Raw genomic sequence first — 19,262 nt, forward strand, 5'->3', positions numbered from 1 at the left:
TCCTTTGTTGAAGGACTGTATCGCTTCAGGATTCTACCAATAAACCGCAATCTAGAGTTCGACTTACCCGTTACTTGTGTAATCTGATCATTCCATTTGAGATCATTTCGAATGGTCACACCCAGATACTTGTCTGATGTTACCGCTTCCAAAGACTGATCATTTATTTTGTACTCATACATTAATGGGGATTTTCGCCTTGTTATACTCAGTAGGTTACACTTACTAATATTAAGAGATAACTGCCAGTCATTACACCACGCATTTATTTTCTGCAAATCTTCATTGATTTGTTCACAACTTTCGTGTGATACTACTTTTCTGTAGACTGCAGCATCATCGGCAAACAGTCTAAGGCCGCTGTCAATACCATCAACCAGATCGTTTACGTAAATCGTAAAAAGCAGCGGACCTATTACGCTGCTCTGGAGCACACCTGAAGTTACTCTTGTTTCTTTTGAAGTTACGCCGTTCAGGACGACATACTGCTCCCTGTCTATCCAACCGCATATTTCATTGGATAGACCGTAAGCGGGCACTTTTTGTAGCAAGCAACAGAGTGGAACTGCGTCGAACGCCTTTCGAAAGTCGAGAAATATGGCATCAACCCTGGAGCCGGTATCTAAAGCCTGTTGCATATCATGCACAAAGAGGGCCAGCTGTGTCTCGCATGACCGCTGTTTCCTAAAACAGTGCTGGTTTCTGCAGATGAGCTTCTCAGAGTCCAGAAATGTCATTATGTCATTATGTTCAGAGTTACTAGCATCTGTATTGATTTTCAAGCATGCACTTCTCGCAATGTTTCCATATTTTTGTCCAATACCTATACACTCAGCATCCGCAAGCCACTGGGCAACGCATAGTGGAGAGTGTTTCATACCAATATTCTCTATTTTACGTCCCGTTGTAATCGTGCATTAAGTGAGGGAAAAGTGTCTACATGCTTCTGCACCTCCCCTACTCTATCTCATTGACATGACTCCGACGCGAGATATGCGATAGTGGCAGCTAAATGGCAGCACAGTCTTCTTCGAGTACAGTTTCACTAAATTTGTGCAACTTGGTGTCGCGACAACTACGTCATCTTTCCTCCTGGTATTCCCATTTAATTTCCGATGGACTTGGGCAATTGCAGCAACTCAATTGCGATACCCCACACGCCCAGAACTGCTACAGAGTTGCTCCAGGAACACTCTCCTGAATTTAAACACTTCCGCTGGCCACCAGACTCCCCAGATATGAACATTATTGAGCATACCTGGGATGCCTTGCAACGTGCTGTTCAGAAGAGACCTCCACTTATTCTTACGGATTTATGGACAGCCCTGCAGGATTCAGGGTGTCAATTCCCTCTTCTCCGGTTTCAGCTCTAGAGGATGAATGGGCTGCCATTCCTCCGCAGACAATGAAACACCTCATTGAACGTGTACCTGACGAAGTTCGTCGTAAAGATGAAGTGTGGATAAACCCAATATTAATGTCCGCTAATAGGTGTCCGCGTACTTTTGATCACATAGCCTATGTCTCAGTTCAGCTTATTAGCTACTGTACGACTTATTGCTTCTACATACATAGCTCATACGATGGCTTGTGTGTACATCATCTAGTGTGCTTGACGGAAGCCAGTAATTTAAAAGTGAGCGAAATTTTGGCATACCGAAACTCTGGAACGCCGTCAAGCACTTAGGCGTTTGTTCAAAAGGGAAATGAATGTAGAGGTCTACTCTGGTACATAATACGCTTATTTCTGCTGCGAAACAGTTTTGTGCTGTATTAACGAAAACGCTGTTTTATCTAAAATGATTTTTTTACCTAAAGCTTTATAGAGCATTTATTGTTTTTTATCGGAGATTTTTGTTACTTGCTATGTAGTAGGCCTACGAAAGGCTTTGCTGTAGGTAGTTTTATTTCGTTTCTCGTATCAATGAACTAATTTCTAGACAACTTTTACATGTGAACCACAGTTTAAAATTTAGTAAAGCAGTGGGAATGAAGTTGGCTGATATTGTGTACTGTGTACTTTTGAGGAGCAGGGGATGAGGAGTGTGGAGAAGTACAGGAATCAAGATTTCAGTGAAACATTTCCTAAGTATATACGGCGAGGTCATTTTTATTTATTTATTTATCCTAGAACTGCAGCTCCTCGTTAGACATTGGCAGTGAATATTGATTCATTGTAATGGAGTTAACGGTTATGAAATAGTCTTAGGCAGATGCCAGGATAGTACAACATGTGTACTCTAGAGATTAAATTTTCATTTAGTAGGATAAACCACATTGTTCAATTGCACAGCCGTTCACCGAACTGATTGGGTGTTAACGTTGTCAGCCATTGTAAACATTAGCTCTCCTCAAATGTATGTAGGAGTAACTACTTTGTTATGTCCTGAGCTCAGAGTTGTTCAAAGCTTCACCTTGAAGAGCATTGTAATGTAATACACCATTCAAAATGGAAACCATATTTCATAAATATTCGTTAATATCTCAATTGTTGATTAACACATTTGTCTTTTCTAAACTTTTGTGGAACAAAAATGATCTAAAAAAGTGTGGTAAGTAGGAATTCCGTCCCAACGATTTTTTTTCCGTTTGTTAATTCGTTCATATGATAACGTCAGTCTATTTCTCCCTCAAACAAACAGCGCTGCATTTATACCACACAGCGAGTGTATTACCGTTTTATTATTTTTACACTGGTGTTACTATATTTAACATTTTGACGTCTTTTGTGGACCGACGTAAATTTCATTTATCAAAACTAGACATCTTGAGGGATTGTCCGCGATCGTTACTAGTACAAAACAGTCCAAATTCAGTCTTCATATCGTATTTCTTTATTTCCACCGATTTCGAGCCAGCTGCCCATCTTCAGACCATTTCTTACATTTACAGAGTAACCTTTGAATAACGGAACTTTCAGATCGACAAATGGCCCTAAACCAGTCATGTGGAAATAAAGAAAAACAATCTGGAGACTGACTGTAGAAATTTTTTTAAATTTCAATTTTTTAGATCGGATTGCATGACGCTGTTGTATAGATGTGGTAGATATAGGACTCCTGCACGGGGCAGAAACAATGCAGCCTCGCCACTCACAGTACGTAATTGTTACAGCCGACGTTTGCTGCTGGTCCACAATGATGAAATGTCACATGTGCCAATGGACTTCACTTTCTTAGATAACTGATACTGAAACCAATGAAACGCACGAGCGTTCGTCGGTAGTGCGCCAGGCAGATGCGTATGCTGGCTGTCCACCTAGCAATTTGCTTCCCTCAAGAAGATTTTGGTACACTACGTGAGTTTTGTAGGACCTTTTTCAAGACGTAGAAGTAGCATATGTATACTTACCCTACCATTTTGCAGTGCGATTGCCTAGTTGAGACAAAGAGCTCGACTTGGGTTCTCGACTCGAGAAGAAATGCATAAAGTTCCCAACTTCGTGACCCAACACTGATAGGACTTCGGTATCTTGCACCAGATCAGGCTCTAATACCAAATAATTCATCACTTTTTAAGGTTCCTGCTAGGTTCTGGGAAACAAATTACCTACAAAAGAGAGTCTGGGTATGTCCTGAATCATGCACTCCCAAAGATAATGTTCAAACCCATGAATTAAACTAGAAACGGAATCTGACTGCAGAGAGTTGTAGAATATTACCTAGGCAGGGATAAATTATTTCTTACAACGATTTACAAAAGGCGTAGCAAAAGGAAACTGAATTTACGTGAAACTGAGTAACAGTAATACAAGATCTCACCACACATGAAAACATGTATGGCTTAGAGCCAAGTGCAGTGCGATGGGCATGTGGGTCTAGTTTGTTTTGATAGTTCATAGTTGTATCAAATAACTACACTTTATATAGAATACGGGACTGCCACTCTGCCAACTGCATCATCAACAACACCTACCTTTTCTGTTGAAAACCATGGATAGAAACACAAAGTTTAATATTCACAGTGCTTTACCCTACTTCTGGTATTAATTGCGGTGAGAAATCGATAAAAATGCTAACTAATTGGTAAATACAAGTGGTACGTTTCGCATCGAATGATCGTTCATTGGCTGCTGAGTGCAAGACAAACTCGTCTAAACAGGAAAGTGATTGACATGGAAAAACTGATTTGAATATAAATGCGTATACACTAGTGGCCATTAAAATTACTAAACCAAGAAGAAATGCTGATGATAAGCGGGTATTCATTGGACAAATTTATTATCCTAGAACTGACATGTGATTACATTTTCACGCAATTTGGGTGCATAGATCCTGAGAAATCAGTACCCAGAACAACCACCACTGGCCGTAATAACGGCCTTGATACGCCCGGGCAGTGAATCAAACAGAGCTTGGATGGCGTGTACAGGTGCAGCTGCCAATGCAGCTTCAACACGATACCACAGTTCATCAAGAGTAGTGACGTTTTCAGTTGGTGAGAGATCTGGAGAATGTGCTGGCCAGGGCAGCAGTCGATAATTTTCTGTCTCCAGTAAAGCCCGTACATGACCTGCAACATGCGCTCGTGCATTATCCTGCTGAAATGGAGGGTTTCACAGGGATCGAGTGAAGGACAGAGCCACGGGTCGTAACATATCCGAAATGTAACGTCCACTGTTCAAAGTGCCGTCAATGCGAACAAGAGGTGATCTAACCAATGCCACCCCATACCATCACGCCGGGAGATACGCCAGTATGGCGATGACAAATACACGCTTCCAATATGCGTTCACCGTGATGTCGCCAAATGCGGATGCAACCATCATGATACTGTAAACAGATCCTGGATTCATCCGAAAAAATGACGTTTTGCCATTCGTGCACCCAGGTTCGTCGTTGAGTATACCATCGCAGGCGCTCCTGTCTGATGCAGCGTCATGGGTAACTGCAGCCATGGTCTGCGGGCTGATAGTCCATGCTGCTGCAAACGTTGTCGAACTGTTCGTGCAAATGGTTGTTGTCTTGTAAACGTCCCCATCTGTTGACTCAGGGATCGAGACGTGGCTGCACGATCCGTTACAGCCATGCGGATAATATGCCTGTCATCTCGACTGCTAGTGATACGAGGCCGTTGGGATCCTGCACGGCGTTCCGCATTATCCTCCTGAACGCACCGATTGCATACTCTGCTAAAAGTCATTGGATCTCGACCAACGCGAGCAGCAATGTCGCGATATGATTAACCGCAATCGCGATAGTCTACAATCTGACCTTTATCAAAGTCGGAAACGTGATTTCTCCTCCTTAAAGGAGGCATCACAACAATGTTTCACCAGGCAACGCCGGTCAACTGCTGAGAAATCGGTTGGAAACTTCCCTCATGTCAGCACGTTGTAGGTGTCGCCACCGGCGCCAACCTTGTGTGAATGCTCTGAAAAGCTAATCATTCGCATATCACAGCATCTTCTTCCTGTCGGTGAAATTTCGCGTCTGTAGCACGTCATCTTCGTGTCGTAGCAATTTTAATGGCCAGTAGTGTAGTTGTCTCCAAAAGTAGTTAAGCCACGCTAAAAAACGTGTAACATTAATATTCAGAAACCAAGAGGCACACAGCGTTGCAAAACATGAGGAAATCGAAGAAAAATCTACATGAGTCCTGAAGCTTTGACAAAGGTTCATTGATAGAGAGTATGAAGAGATTTAATGTTCTACCGTTCGGATGAATTAAAAACGGATTATGTACCAAGTACCGAAACCTAGTGTCCTCACAAAAGCACAAAGAACAGAACGCCACTTGGGAGGCACGATTACAAGCCACAAAAGCGTCAGTGAAATTGTCTACCTTAAATTTTGTAATTACATATGAACTACACGATTTCGGCAAACGAATAGGAAACTCACACGACAAACGCGCTCGTGCTGCACACCGTCATAGTATGATGGGCACTTTTTTCATGATCCGATCGGTTGCGAAATAGAAACCACGGCGAAACGCAAAAATGTTGTATTCGCACCATTAGCTAGACCTTCCAGATACTTCTCTACATAGTCACAGCTGCGACTTAAGTTACTCTTTTGTCGTACCGCGGTACCATCTTTCCTATACCATCGACAAAGAATGCAGCCGCCTCTGCTTTCCACCAATTCTCTACTCTGGTCTGCAGCTCGTTGTCTGTGCCAAAATGCTGTCCTTATAGCCAGTGGTTCATGTGAGCGAAGCGATGAAAAACACAGGTTGCCAAGTCCGAGCTGTACAGTGTGTGATGAAACACTCCACATCGAAAGCACTGCAGGAGCGTCTTCGTGCAGTTGCAGTGTGTGGCCAAGCATTGTCGTGGAGAAGGACAAAGGGCGATAATATTCCTCTTCTCTTGTTCTGAATTTCCCTCCGTACGCAACTCTCTCGAGTCGCCTGATTCACACGCTGAGCAAGATCATTGATTGACTCTCGCTTCCTTCCATGTACGTATGCACGTACTGCTTCAAAAGTCCTGCTGACATGCATGACAGTTACGTCGCATGGGCTGCATGAGATAAGGTGGAATCCGTAAGCATGAAGAAATCGAATAACAGCACACGCTTCACACTTGGTGGGTGACTGTTTGTTCATACAGTACTAGAGACACTGCGCAACACATCTGCGCCCAGCTACAACGGGTTTTCACTGTGTCTGTAAATTCGCAGCCTATCGGATCTTGTGGGGAAAAAAAGTAGCCTTGGTACGTCTTACCACGCTGCAAAGTTCCTAACAGACAACTATTCTATCAGACTGTAAAACAATACCATCCGCCACGCTCGTCAGAACGCAGAGTTCCACCTCAAGCCTACGACCCAAAATTCGTAGCGAAGCAATGTGAGCTCATAGGTCAGTCCAGCCGGAACTCTATGAATACTTCCTGAACATCTCGTAAGCAGAACCCAAAGATCAACTATGCTTTTCACAATCGATAATTAGGTACAGAATTGTACACTGAAGACCCAAAGAAACTACTACACGTACCTAATATCTTGTAGGAAGTGCCGCAACATGACGTGGCATGGACTCGACTAATGTCTGAAGTAGTGCTGTAGGCAACTGACACCATGAATCCTGCAGGGCTGTCCATAAATTCGTAAGATCCGAGGGGGTGTAGATCTCTTCAGAACAGCACGTTGCAAGGCATCCCAGTAACGCTCAATAATGTTAATGTCTGGGAAGTTTGGTGGTCAGCGGAAGTGTTTAAACTCTTCTGAGTGTTCCTGGAGCCACTCTGCAGCAATTCTGGACTTGTGGGGTGTCGCATTGTCCTGCTGGAATTGCCCAAGTCCGTCGGAATGTACAATGGACATGAATGGATGCAGGTGATCCGACAGGATGCTTACGTACGCGTCACCACGTATCTAGACTATCGGGGGTCCCAAATCACTTCAAATGCACACGCCCCATACCATTACAAAGCCTCCACCAACTTGCGCAGTCCCTTGTTGACTTGCAGGGTCCATGGATTCATGAGGTTGTCTCCATACCCTTACGAGTCCATCCGCTCGATACAATTTGAAATTAGAGTCGTCCGATCAGGCAACATGTTTCCAGTCATCAACAGTCCAATGTCAGTGTTGGCGGGTCCAGGCTATGGGTAACGTCTTCTCGTGCAGTCATCACGGCTCCGAAAGCCCATATACACTCCTGGAAATTGAAATAAGAACACCGTGAATTCATTGTCCCAGGAAGGGGAAACTTTATTGACACATTCCTGGGGTCAGATACATCACATGATCACACTGACAGAACCACAGGCACATAGACACAGGCAACAGAGCATGCACAATGTCGGCACTAGTACAGTGTATATCCACCTTTCGCAGCAATGCAGGCTGCTATTCTCGCATGGAGACGATCGTAGAGATGCTGGATGTAGTCCTGTGGAACGGCTTGCCATGCCATTTCCACCTAGCGCCTCAGTTGGACCAGCGTTCGTGCTGGACGTGCAGACCGCGTGAGACGACGCTTCATCCAGTCCCAAACATGCTCAATGGGGGACTGATCCGGAGATCTTGCTGGCCAGGGTAGTTGACTTACACCTTCTAGAGCACGTTGGGTGGCACGGGATACATGCGGACGTGCATTGTTCTGTTGGAACAGCAAGTTCCCTTGCCGGTCTAGGAATGGTAGAACGATGGGTTCGATGACGGTTTGGATGTACCGTGCACTATTCAGTGTCCCCTCGACGATCACCAGTGGTGTACGGCCAGTGTAGGAGATCGCTCCGCACACCATGATGCCGGGTGTTGGCCCTGTGTGCCTCGGTCGTATGCAGTCCTGATTGTGGCGCTCACCTGCACGGCGCCAAACACGCATACGACCATCATTGGCACCAAGGCAGAAGCGACTCTCATCGCTGAAGACGACACGCCTCCATTCGTCCTTCCATTCACGCCTGTCGCGACGCCACTGGAGGCGGGCTGCACGATGTTGGGGCGTGAGCGGAAGACGGCCTAACGGTGTGCGGGACCGTAGCCCAGCTTCATGGAGACGGTTGCGAATGGTCCTCGCCGATACCCCAGGAGCAACAGTGTCCCTAATTTGCTGGGAAGTGGCGGTGCGGTCCCCTACGGCACTGCGTAGAATCCTACGGGTTGGCGTGCATCCGTGCGTCGCTGCGGTCCGGTCCCAGATCGACGGGCACGTGCACCTTCCGCCGACCACTGGCGACAACATCGATGTACTGTGGAGACCTCACGCCCCACGTGTTGAGCAATTCGGCGGTACGTCCACCCGGCCTCCCGCATGCCCACTATACGCCCTCGCTCAAAGTCCGTCAACTGCACATACGGTTCACGTCCACGCTGTCGCGGCATGCTACCAGTGTTAAAGACTGCGATGGAGCTCCGTATGCCACGGCAAACTGGCTGACACTGACGGCGGCGGTGCACAAATGCTGCGCAGCTAGCGCCATTCGACGGCCCAACACCGCGGTTCCTGGTGTGTCCGCTGTGCCGTGCGTGTGATCATTGCTTGTACAGCCCTCTCGCAGTGTCCGGAGCAAGTATGGTGGGTCTGACACACCGGTGGCAATGTGTTCTTTTTTCCATTTCCAGGAGTGTAGATGATGTTTCGTTCAATGGTTCGCACGCTGACACGTATTGATGCCACAGGATTGAAATCTGCAGCAATTTTCGGAAGGGTTGCACTTCTGTCATGCTGAACGATTCTCTTCAGTCGTCGTTGGTCCCGTTCTTGCAGGATCTTTTCCGGTAGCAGCGATGTCGGAGATGTTATGTTTTACCGGATTGCTGATATTCACGGTACACTTGTGAAATGGTCGTACGGGAAAATCCCCACTTTATCGCTACCTTTGAGACGCTGTGTAGCATCGCTCGTGCGCCGACTATAATACGTTGTTAAAACTGACTTAAATGTTGATAACCTGTCACTGTAGCAGCAGCAGGCGTTCCGACCGCAGTGCCCATTTTTCCCTGATTACATGTCTGTGTATTTGAGTAAGCGTGCCTATACCAGTTTCTTTGGCTCTTCAGTGTATATTTGCAGAAGACAAGCGTTAACAAATATAACGAAATACAAGTAAGTGAACACTGAAACTTGCAGATTAAATAGTGAAAGGTGCGAATGTAACAGCCATCTTTCAACTTCTTCATAAAAATAACTGTCAGGTGTTATAAAATGTTTTGGTTTTGGTCCTAGTTCGATCGTTTTCTCTTAAACACATGTTTTTATAATCACTTCTGCTAAGCGACAGGTTCGTCACCAGGCGCTGTTCCCGAAGTACGTGACATGGTTACGTTGGCCATCACGTCTGTGTTACACGTACGTTGGAAGAATACTTCTAGGTTAGACAGAAATATTCAATGAGGAAGCATTCGTTTAGTTTCGTGCGACAAAAATAAAGAAAGCATATGAAAATCCAATTACCAATTTTAATCAGCCAGTGGTCATCAGACTGTGGATAAATAAACAAAAGAAATAGTGTGACACATAGTGGGACCTATAATATCTACCAAGTACATATCTAAGCAATAATAAAACATCTGTATGACTTGGCCGTTGAAAGAATGCAACAGCAGTTAAAAATCTGCGATCGGACCTGGACTCGAACACAGTGTCTCCTCTTCTAACGGACGTCGCTTTGACCGCCCTTGCAATATGGATATGCTTCACGACCGCCTCAGATTCCCATTTTCTCCTCGCCTCTGATGTTATGACTCCATTTACCATTGTTGTTACACTTACCTTTGACCCCGTGGTGAGCAGCACTTCGGAATTTGAGTCGGACCGGGAGCTTGTTCAGATGGCCGAGGCGGTCAACATGACCATTCGCGAAAAGCGGAAAATCTGGTTTTGAGTCCCCGTCCGGTCAGAAATGTTTCAAGTGCAGTTGTTGAATTATTTCAGAGTCCATGTCCGAAAAATCGCCCATATAATTTAATAAGAAAACTAGAATAAAGTCTATACGTATTACTAAATCAAATTCCACATCTCGTTTTTCCGTCTGTATATGACAGCCAGTCTCAGGAACTGCAGTAGCGATTTTGATACGGTTTTCACTAATAGACTGATTCACGAGGAACATTTGTGTGTACTATTTATTACAGCCATACCAGACAAGTCATCAGGCCGCATATACTTAGCACTACCCGTGTGAAGCCTAGGCAGGTCGTTAGTTATTTCTAGATGCACATGCAGCAAGCGGTGGCGTAAGATTTCCGTTGCGTTATCAACATAAGGATAGGAAACGGAGGGTACACATCAAGACTCTATTGGCTGACTGTAATTCTCCGTATCCAAACACGTCTCCACGCGCGAAAGGGATAGCCACTTCGGCAGCTTTTACAGTTACACGCTTTAGAGTAATACGACAATTTTTATGCAAAAATTAAAAATTTTAAAATAGATTTTAATATTTCAGTATTTTTAAGAGGGGAGGAGGGAAAGGGTAGTGTTTCATACACCCATCACGATATAGTTATGATAAACAGGTAAATTAGGGGGTAGGAATAATAATTAGGCATTCTGAAAGAGAAGAAAGAGATTGAAATACACTATCTGATCAAGTCTACAAACCTATTGGTGGACATTAAAATCGGGTGTGTCCACTCTTCGCTTTTATGAGAGCTTCAACTCTTTTGGGCACACCTACAGTGAGGTGTCTGATTTCCTGTGGAGGAATGGCAGACCATACCTGCTCAAGAGGCGGAAACAGGCAAGATAGCGATTTTAGCGCCGGGGATCGGGAGAGATTTCAACGTTCTAACCCATCCAAAAGGTGATCCACTGTATTCAGGCAAGGACTCTGGGCAGACCAGTCAATTTCAGAAATGTTATTGTCTACAAACTATTGGATCACAGATGCTGCTTTATGACAGAATGCACTGTCGTACCGATACAATCATTCGCCAAAGCCAAACTGTTCTATCAGTTTGCCCCAGAGCACAGCGCAGTCCATCAGTCCAAATCGCTTCCCGTCTTCCACTGCCCAGCTGCGTCGCTCTTCACTCGACTTCAAGCATCATTTAGCATTTGTGGTGTCACCGCCAGCCACCACACTTGCTAGGTGGTAGCCTTTAAATCGGCCGCGGTCCGTTAGTATACGTCGGACCCGCGTGTCGCCTAGATAGGCGTTATATTTTGAACCATGTGTTTCAATGTTTAGTATTTTTATTTTAGAGCTGTCATGCTCTATGTGGACGATTCGCCATGTTGGTGAAGTTTCTAGTTGTTCTGCTATCAGTGATTGCAGAGCGAGCGCCGCCACACGGCAGGTCTAGAGAGACTTTCTAGCACTCACCCCAGTGGTACAACCGACTTTGCTAGCGATGGTTCACTGACAAAATAAGCTCTCATTTGCCGAGACGATAGTTAGCATAGCCTTCAGCTACGTCATTTTCTACGACCTAGCAAGGTGCCATGTTCAGTTACTATTGATACTGTAAAACATGTACCGTCAAGAGCGACGTTCACCATTTATGGATTAAAGTTAAGTATTCCACCAGCTACATCAGTTTTTTCTACAGTCTAATTTCCTTGTCCTGTTCCAGCCCTCACGCCAGCCTGCGTGAGCTAAAACGCGTGCCTTTCGGCTTCCTCTCAAAACCGGTGTTGGCTCTCCTGCCAACCCATAACAGCATTCACTACAGAAACTTGTGGCTTACGAGGACCTGCTCTACCACTGTGCCCCTTTATCATTGTCTATGCACAGTCACTGTGAAAGCTGCATCGCTCGTATCACTTTGGAACTCGCGAATGCCTCCTTACGCTGATTTCAGGCGATTTTTTACAACTGCCCTCCGCAGTGCTCGACGTTCCCTATCCGTCAGTACATGAGGCCAATCTGGTCTCGGTTTAGCTGTGGTTGTTTCTTCGCAGTCACATCAACAGCGGTAGAGTTGGGCAGCTATGGAAGACTTGAAATGTCCCCAATGGATCAGTTACACAGGTGACATTAAATGACTAATCTACGTTCGAAGTCATTAAGCGGTCCTGACTGACCCATTCTGCTGCAGCTGTTATTCTACTGACAACACAATATTCCCCGCCTCCTTTTATAGTGGTGGCCTCTCGTGACATTTAGTGGCCAATTCCGCATTACAGAGAGATGTGCGCATACTTTTTGAGCCGTGGTAAAATTTGCTGTTTTGAAGACTACGCCGCAGCCCGTAGCCGTAGTGTAAAGCAGTCGCCCTCCGTTTCTGGTGGTGGCGCCGCTATGGCAACCGCAGCATTGGTGTCTCCCTCTGGTGGGGAAGGGGAGAAGTTGCCTGTTCACGTGCATTTAAGGGGCGCCATGAGCTAGGCAGTCTGTCAGTCTGAGTCGGAGAGTCTGGTCAGTTAGTCAGCCGGGTCAGTTTGGGACAGTCAGTGTCTGTCTGTCGTCCGGAGTGCTAGTATGTGTTAGGTCGCCAGTCTGCTCGAGTTTGTTCAGGCAATGGTCATTTGGCGGTTGGATCGATGGGTTGGTCGGTCGCGCATTGAGACACAAGATGACTCGTCCGTTTTGAGCGTCGGCGCATGTGAGGGCGCCACGTCAGTCCAGTGGGCCGCCCCGTATAGCGAGGGGAAGTGGCTTCGCGGCCGACACGAGAGCAACAGGAGTCAACCCACGACACCGATCTGGCCGGCGCGAGCTGCAACGCCGTGAGACGGGAGATCGGTGCGCCTTCCTGCGTCATTGGGGGCAGCTGGCAGCGGACGGTTCGGGAGAGCGTTTTGGGGGTGCTGCGCCAGGTCTTCGCCAGACAACGCAGTTTATTAGAAGTTAAGTGATTCGTGATATGTTGTTTCATTCGCTTGTTAAATTCTACTTCTTTTCTTGGTCAATCTCTCTTGGTCAATCTCAGCTTGCTCGTCTGTCTCTCGACCGCATTTGTTAGGCAGTTAGTGTCTGTCTGTCTGTCTGTCGGTCTGCCGTACGTTAATAGCTGCCTCTGTCATGGTTGCCCGATTCGGTGTTAACGAATTTATTGCTTGAAGTGTAACGGCCGAATTCCTGAAATATGTTTTTTTATCTTGCCTATCATCTTGCGAGCCGGTATATGTGTAATGTAGAGCTTGTTGTACACTTTATATAAGTCTGAATTTCATGGGTTTTATTTAAATAGTCATTTTTATGAAGTTGCCACCGTTCCACCGTAAGAGTCCTTTTAAAAACAAATTGCACTTCCGGTGGCAAATAATTTCTTAGTGTGAGTGTTTGTACCATTTCCATCCCTCTTACGGGGTGCATAGTTAATGTGTTTGTGTGAGTTGTTAAAATTTTTAGTTTAAGGGGGGTAGGACGTCAAACGGGCCGACTTGGAGCAGGAGAGGCATCACTGGACATTTTAATTTCCAGTGTCTATACTTTTACAAATAAATTCATGAAACTTTGTCAGCATCGCCACGAAGAATTCAGGATTCACACTGATTGCAGTGGAAGTTCGAAAACATAACAAAATAATTTTTTTACGTGTGAAATTTCATCATTTTTTCACTTACTAATGGCTGCATTTGTTGCTATAGGTACACTTTCTTCATAAGTTACAGAGATTCTTCGATGAATTTTGCACAGCATACATACCATACCTACAGGTGCATGAAACTCTATAATTTATTTAATTTATAAAAAACGAATGATTTGTTGTATTTTAAACTTCATGTTTAGAAGAAACACAAATTTTGTAGTTAATTACCTCAATTTTTACCACAGTTTTTAATAGATTTGGAAAATTCTAGAGTTTCATACACCTTTAAGTATGGTTTGTGTACTGTGCAAATTTCATCTAACCATCTCTCTTACTTATGAAGAAAAGTGTACCTATAGCAACAAATGCTGCCATTAGTAAGTGAAAAGAATGATGAAATTTTACATGTAAAAAAAATTACGTTGTTATGTTTTCGAACTTCCACTGCTATGAGTGTGAATTTTGAATCCTTCCTGGTCATGCTGACAAAGTTTTATGAATTTATTTATAAAAGTATAGACAGTGGAAATTAAAATCTCCTGTGGTGCCTCTCCTGCTCCAAGTCGGCTCGTTTGACGTCCTACCCCCCTTAAAGTAACCTGGTGTGTTGCAGATTTGCATCATTGTAGTCTTTCAGAGTTTGTTGTGAGCGGTCGTGACTACGGCCGTGTTGAAAGGGGGCGGCAAGCTTCTCAGCCAGAAGGCTCATACTGTCAATATTGTTCTTTCTGCCTCTAGATAAAATTGTAACTTGATATTTCGAGAGAGCTTTTCTCCTTATAAATTTTAAATCTGTTTTTGAAAAGGTTTTTATGAATAAAATTCCCGTTTGTTAAAGGTAATTTCATTTTCACCAGTTACTCCCTGGCATCTACTTCCACGCTCACCTAGTGTGGTTAAATGTGTTAATGTTCTTGATGAATCGCTAGTAAATAAAGTAAATTCTTTAAGAAAAGATTTTGAAAGTAAATTCACGGTTCACTTTTGATCATATGGCGTACATACAGTAAATAATCGAGGACGTCGGTTGTAGATGCTACACTGAAACGAAGAGACGATTTATGTCGGTCCGCATCAAGCCAGTCAGAATACTAAAAGAGGTTCTCACCCGAAGTAGCTGAAGTATCGGACGAAGCAGCGGCCGAAGAACATCATGAAGCCCTCGACGGTGGCGCCGTTGCCGACGACCTGGGCGCAGGCGGACGCCAGGTCCCCGATGAGGCTGTCCGGGTAGAGGTGGTGCGTGTTGAACACCCGGAAGCGGCAGCCCGCCACCTCGCAGGCCTGCTCCCACACCGACTCCCCGTACTCGCTCTGCAACACCACGCCACACCAAGCCATGTCGCCGTTACTGACTACCTACTTGTCAAAATTATCTGCACACCTGGCCGGACACAATTACGATGAGGCTGAAAAGTTTATCGAACATGGTCAAGAAAGATGAGCGTTGGAAAAAAAGTCGCAACACCAAAACATAATCGATACGTCGTGGTATGGGAAAACTTAACCAAAACATAAGGTAAGCAGAGCTCAAAGGCTGCAGGGAGTGAAAGCGTAGACCCAAATGAGGTTACAGTTTCAAACACACACACACACACACACACACACACACACACATACACACATACACACACGCGCGTGTATATATATATATATATATATATATATATATGAGGGCCGTTCAGAAAGTAACCTCCGGTTGATTTAAAAAAAATACACCAAGTTAAATAAAAATATTTTAATATATACATCTTACGACTACATCTTTGCACTATTTTTCTACGTAGTCTCCATAGCGATTGAGGCACTTATCGTATCTCTTCACAAGCTTTGAAATTCCTTCTGCATAAAAATCACCCGCTTGTGCCTGGAGCCAGCCTGTGACCGCATCTTTGAGCTCTTCGTCGTCATCAAACCGCTGTGACCCGAGCCATTTCTTCAAATGCATGAAGAGGTGATAATCACTTGGCGCCAGGTCTGGGCTGTAAGGTGGATGGTTGATAACGTCCCACTTGAAGGACTCAAGAAGGGCCGTTGTTCTGCGAGCAGAGTGAGTACGGGCGTTATCGTGCAAAAAACGATACCGGAAGTCAGCATACCACGGCGTTTGTTCTGTATAGCCCGTCGTAACTTTTTTATTGTTTCACAGTACACGTCTTGATTAATGGTCGTACGACGTTCCATGAATTCAACCAACAACACCCCTTTGGCATTCCAAAACACCGTTGCCATCAGTTTTCTGGCAGAAAAATGTTGCGAGGCTTTTCTTGGTTTGGTAGGCGAATTTGAATGTGCCCACATCTTTGATTGTTCTTTTGTCTCAGGGTTCACGTACTTAATCCAGGTTTCGTCACCGGTCACGATTCTGTTTAACAATGGTTCTCCTTCGTCCTCATAACGTGACAGAAAGTCTAATGCAGAGGCCATTCTTTGAGTTTTGTGGTGGTCGGTAAGAATTTTGGGCACCCATCGTGCACAGAACTTACGGTAACCCAATCTTGCTGTCACTATCTCGTACAAGAGAATCTTAGAAATCTGTGGAAAACCAGTAGACAACTCCGACATTGAGAAACGTCGATTTTCACGAACTTTTGCATCAACTGTCTGAACGAGTTCGTCAGTCACCAATGATGGTCTACCACTCCTCTCTTCATCATGAACGTTATCTCGTCCACTTTTAAATAAACGTACCCATTCACGGACAACTCCTTCACTCATAACTCTTGGTCCGTACACGGCACAAAGCTCACGATGAATAGCTGCTGCAGAATATCCTTTGGCTGTAAAAAACCTTATGACAGCACGCACTTCACATTTGGCGGGGTTTTCTATTGCAGCACACATTTCAAACTGCCACAAAAACTAAACTAGCGCAGGTACGACGTTCACTCGACCACGGCTTGATGCTGACTGACCTGTTGAGTGCGTGAACGCACAGATGGCGTCGCTACTCCCCCCACAACCCGCACTGTGACCGATCGGAGGTTACTTTCTGAACCGCCCTCGTGTATATATATATATATATATATATATATATATATATATATATATATATATATATATATATATATATATTGTGGTGTGCGTACTGTAAGACCTTCAGTACATACACCAACAGATTATTTGACTTGTCGCTCTAACGAAGTAGGCGAGTGTCAGCAATATGTCTCGTCGTCTTATTGTGGCGTGTTTATTTTCTGCCATTAGGTCAGACGATAGAAATGCCACTTGCACGCTTAGAGTAGCAGATTGACGGTGACCAACTTTAAACAGAACTTGACTAATTTTCACACGCATTTATTAAAATAATAACTAGCATAAAAATTACTTAACTTGGTTCTGGATGCTATTTACAATTGACAATCTGAAGTTCCTTTGGTATTGGTACGTTAATCTTATTCTCACATATATCTCTGATACTGGACAAAAGTGTCTATACATTTACCTTCATAGCTATGTACAGGAATATGGTAATCTTATTGGGCGCAGACTGAAACTTGACTATAGACTGGTCCAGACAACTGCAGACTGGTACAACTGATGCAGAGGGTGCCTAATCGGAGGTCTGTATACTCGTTATAATACCTCGCACGTTCATGTATCACTGCGCAAGTGTGATCCGCGAGGAGAAAAGGTTCTACGTTAGCAGCAATCTCATTGGTTGCGTTACATATTAATACGCAGATCGGCGGAAGCAGACTTTGGTCCGTCTCTATGGCAGCGCCATCTCGTAGAGCGGAGACGGACGAGCGCTGCGCCTGTGCTGTTGTGCTTAGCGGGGTGCGCTCTAGTGGGAAAGTTGTATACGCACTATGTGGAACTATGTACACAACATGTATATATATATATATCACAAAACACAATAAAAATTTTTAAACTCCAGACCTGAAGGGCTGCTGAACATTTACAACTGTAATGTCAGAATGAAGATTCAACATAAGGAGATAATCACGGTCTGAAGGACTCAACACTTTTGATTAATTATTGACCAATACAATAAGTTACTGAAAGGAATGACTAATCATTCGGCCTGAAGGGCCAATCAAATACAACCACAAATACTGTTTTGATAATTCTACAATAATGCAAAACCAACAGTTAATTTACTTCGTCCAAAGGAACAGTAAAGACCAAAAGACAAATTCATATACCAAAGGTTTTTTTTTAATGAAACAAGCTAACAAGATAAAATTAATAACCAAAAAGGGGTAGTGTTGCTACTAGGCCTGAAGGGCCTGAATATCAGTAGTAATAAATATTTGAGAATGGTTGAAGTTAGTGAGTTAGCACTTAAAACCAGCCCGTATTTCTCACCACTAGGAAAAATTTACAATCAGCTGTGGTAAGACTGCCTGCTTTAGCAATATGGCACAGACCAGCAGAACAACTAGAAACTTCACCAACGTGGCGAATCGTCCACATAGAGCATGACAGCTCTAAAATAAAAATACTAAACATTGAAACACTTGGTTCAAAATATAACGCCTATCTAGGCAGGAACTGTTAATGACGCCCACTGGCCTTCGTAAATCTTAGACTTAGTAAATGTGATGGCCAGTACTAAATAATAATACCACTCAACAAATTGAAAATACAAGATCGTTATTGCACTTGGGTCAGAATAAAATTTCAACCACAGATAATATTTTAGGTTCAGTTATTAAGGCACAGAGAGTTAGCACTCTTTTCAAGTGATAGTTATACTTGACAATATAACAGCAGATCATTGAATCGGGATTTCTGGCACGCCTGAACCTACTAAAATTGCGAAACACCATGGCACACGACCTTAGAGCAAAACACACCCGACGACACGGGTAGAAATTGAGTTAGATACATCAAGTCAAGAAATTCCCACCGTCAGTCCAGGAGGCAGACAAGCATTCAGCGACAGGTTGCAATCAACACCGACTAGAACGACTGCCGCCGTCCCGAGTACACACGCTCGTAGCAATCACGTGCGTTCACAGGAAGTTACACCACCTTTCCCGCAACATTGCGCTGCCACACAACCGGAAACTAAACTCCCCGTCTCACTCCGACAGCAGCACTCGATACTCTCGTCGTCATCAGGTCTCTCCCAGAACGCAGCGCCCTCCGAAATTTAAAAGCAAACGGACCAATAGCGGCAGAGCAAAGCCAAGGCTCCGGAAGACGACACACCACACCTAGGCAAAGATGAAGATGATACGGTTCAATAATTAATGTCAAGTAATGAAATTTCTGGAATACATTTGTCTAGGTAAGTTACTCAATTCATTAACATTGGAAGATCACAGGTTAATGTAAGCGTGAGATCAGCCATTGCAAATGTGAAATACTGGTACATTAATAATCGGTGTAGCCGCCAGAATGTTGCATGTAAGCATGCAAACGTGTATGCAT

The 19,262-nt window shown here is 44.4% G+C and overlaps 1 protein-coding gene across 1 annotated transcript in view; it reads right to left on the bottom strand.

Moving 5' to 3' along the window:
* The window catches only part of LOC126188271 (soluble guanylate cyclase 89Db-like), a 540,286-nt gene that overhangs the window by 247,220 nt on the left and 273,804 nt on the right, over positions 1–19,262 (bottom strand). Inside the window, exon 2 of the mRNA XM_049929850.1 lies at positions 14,986–15,191. Coding sequence (XP_049785807.1) covers positions 14,986–15,191 — 206 coding nt within the window. The remainder of the gene's footprint in view (positions 1–14,985; positions 15,192–19,262) is intronic.

This window comes from Schistocerca cancellata, chromosome 5 (genome assembly GCF_023864275.1).
Source record: "Schistocerca cancellata isolate TAMUIC-IGC-003103 chromosome 5, iqSchCanc2.1, whole genome shotgun sequence".
In the NCBI taxonomy this organism is placed as follows: Eukaryota; Metazoa; Arthropoda; class Insecta; order Orthoptera; family Acrididae; genus Schistocerca; species Schistocerca cancellata.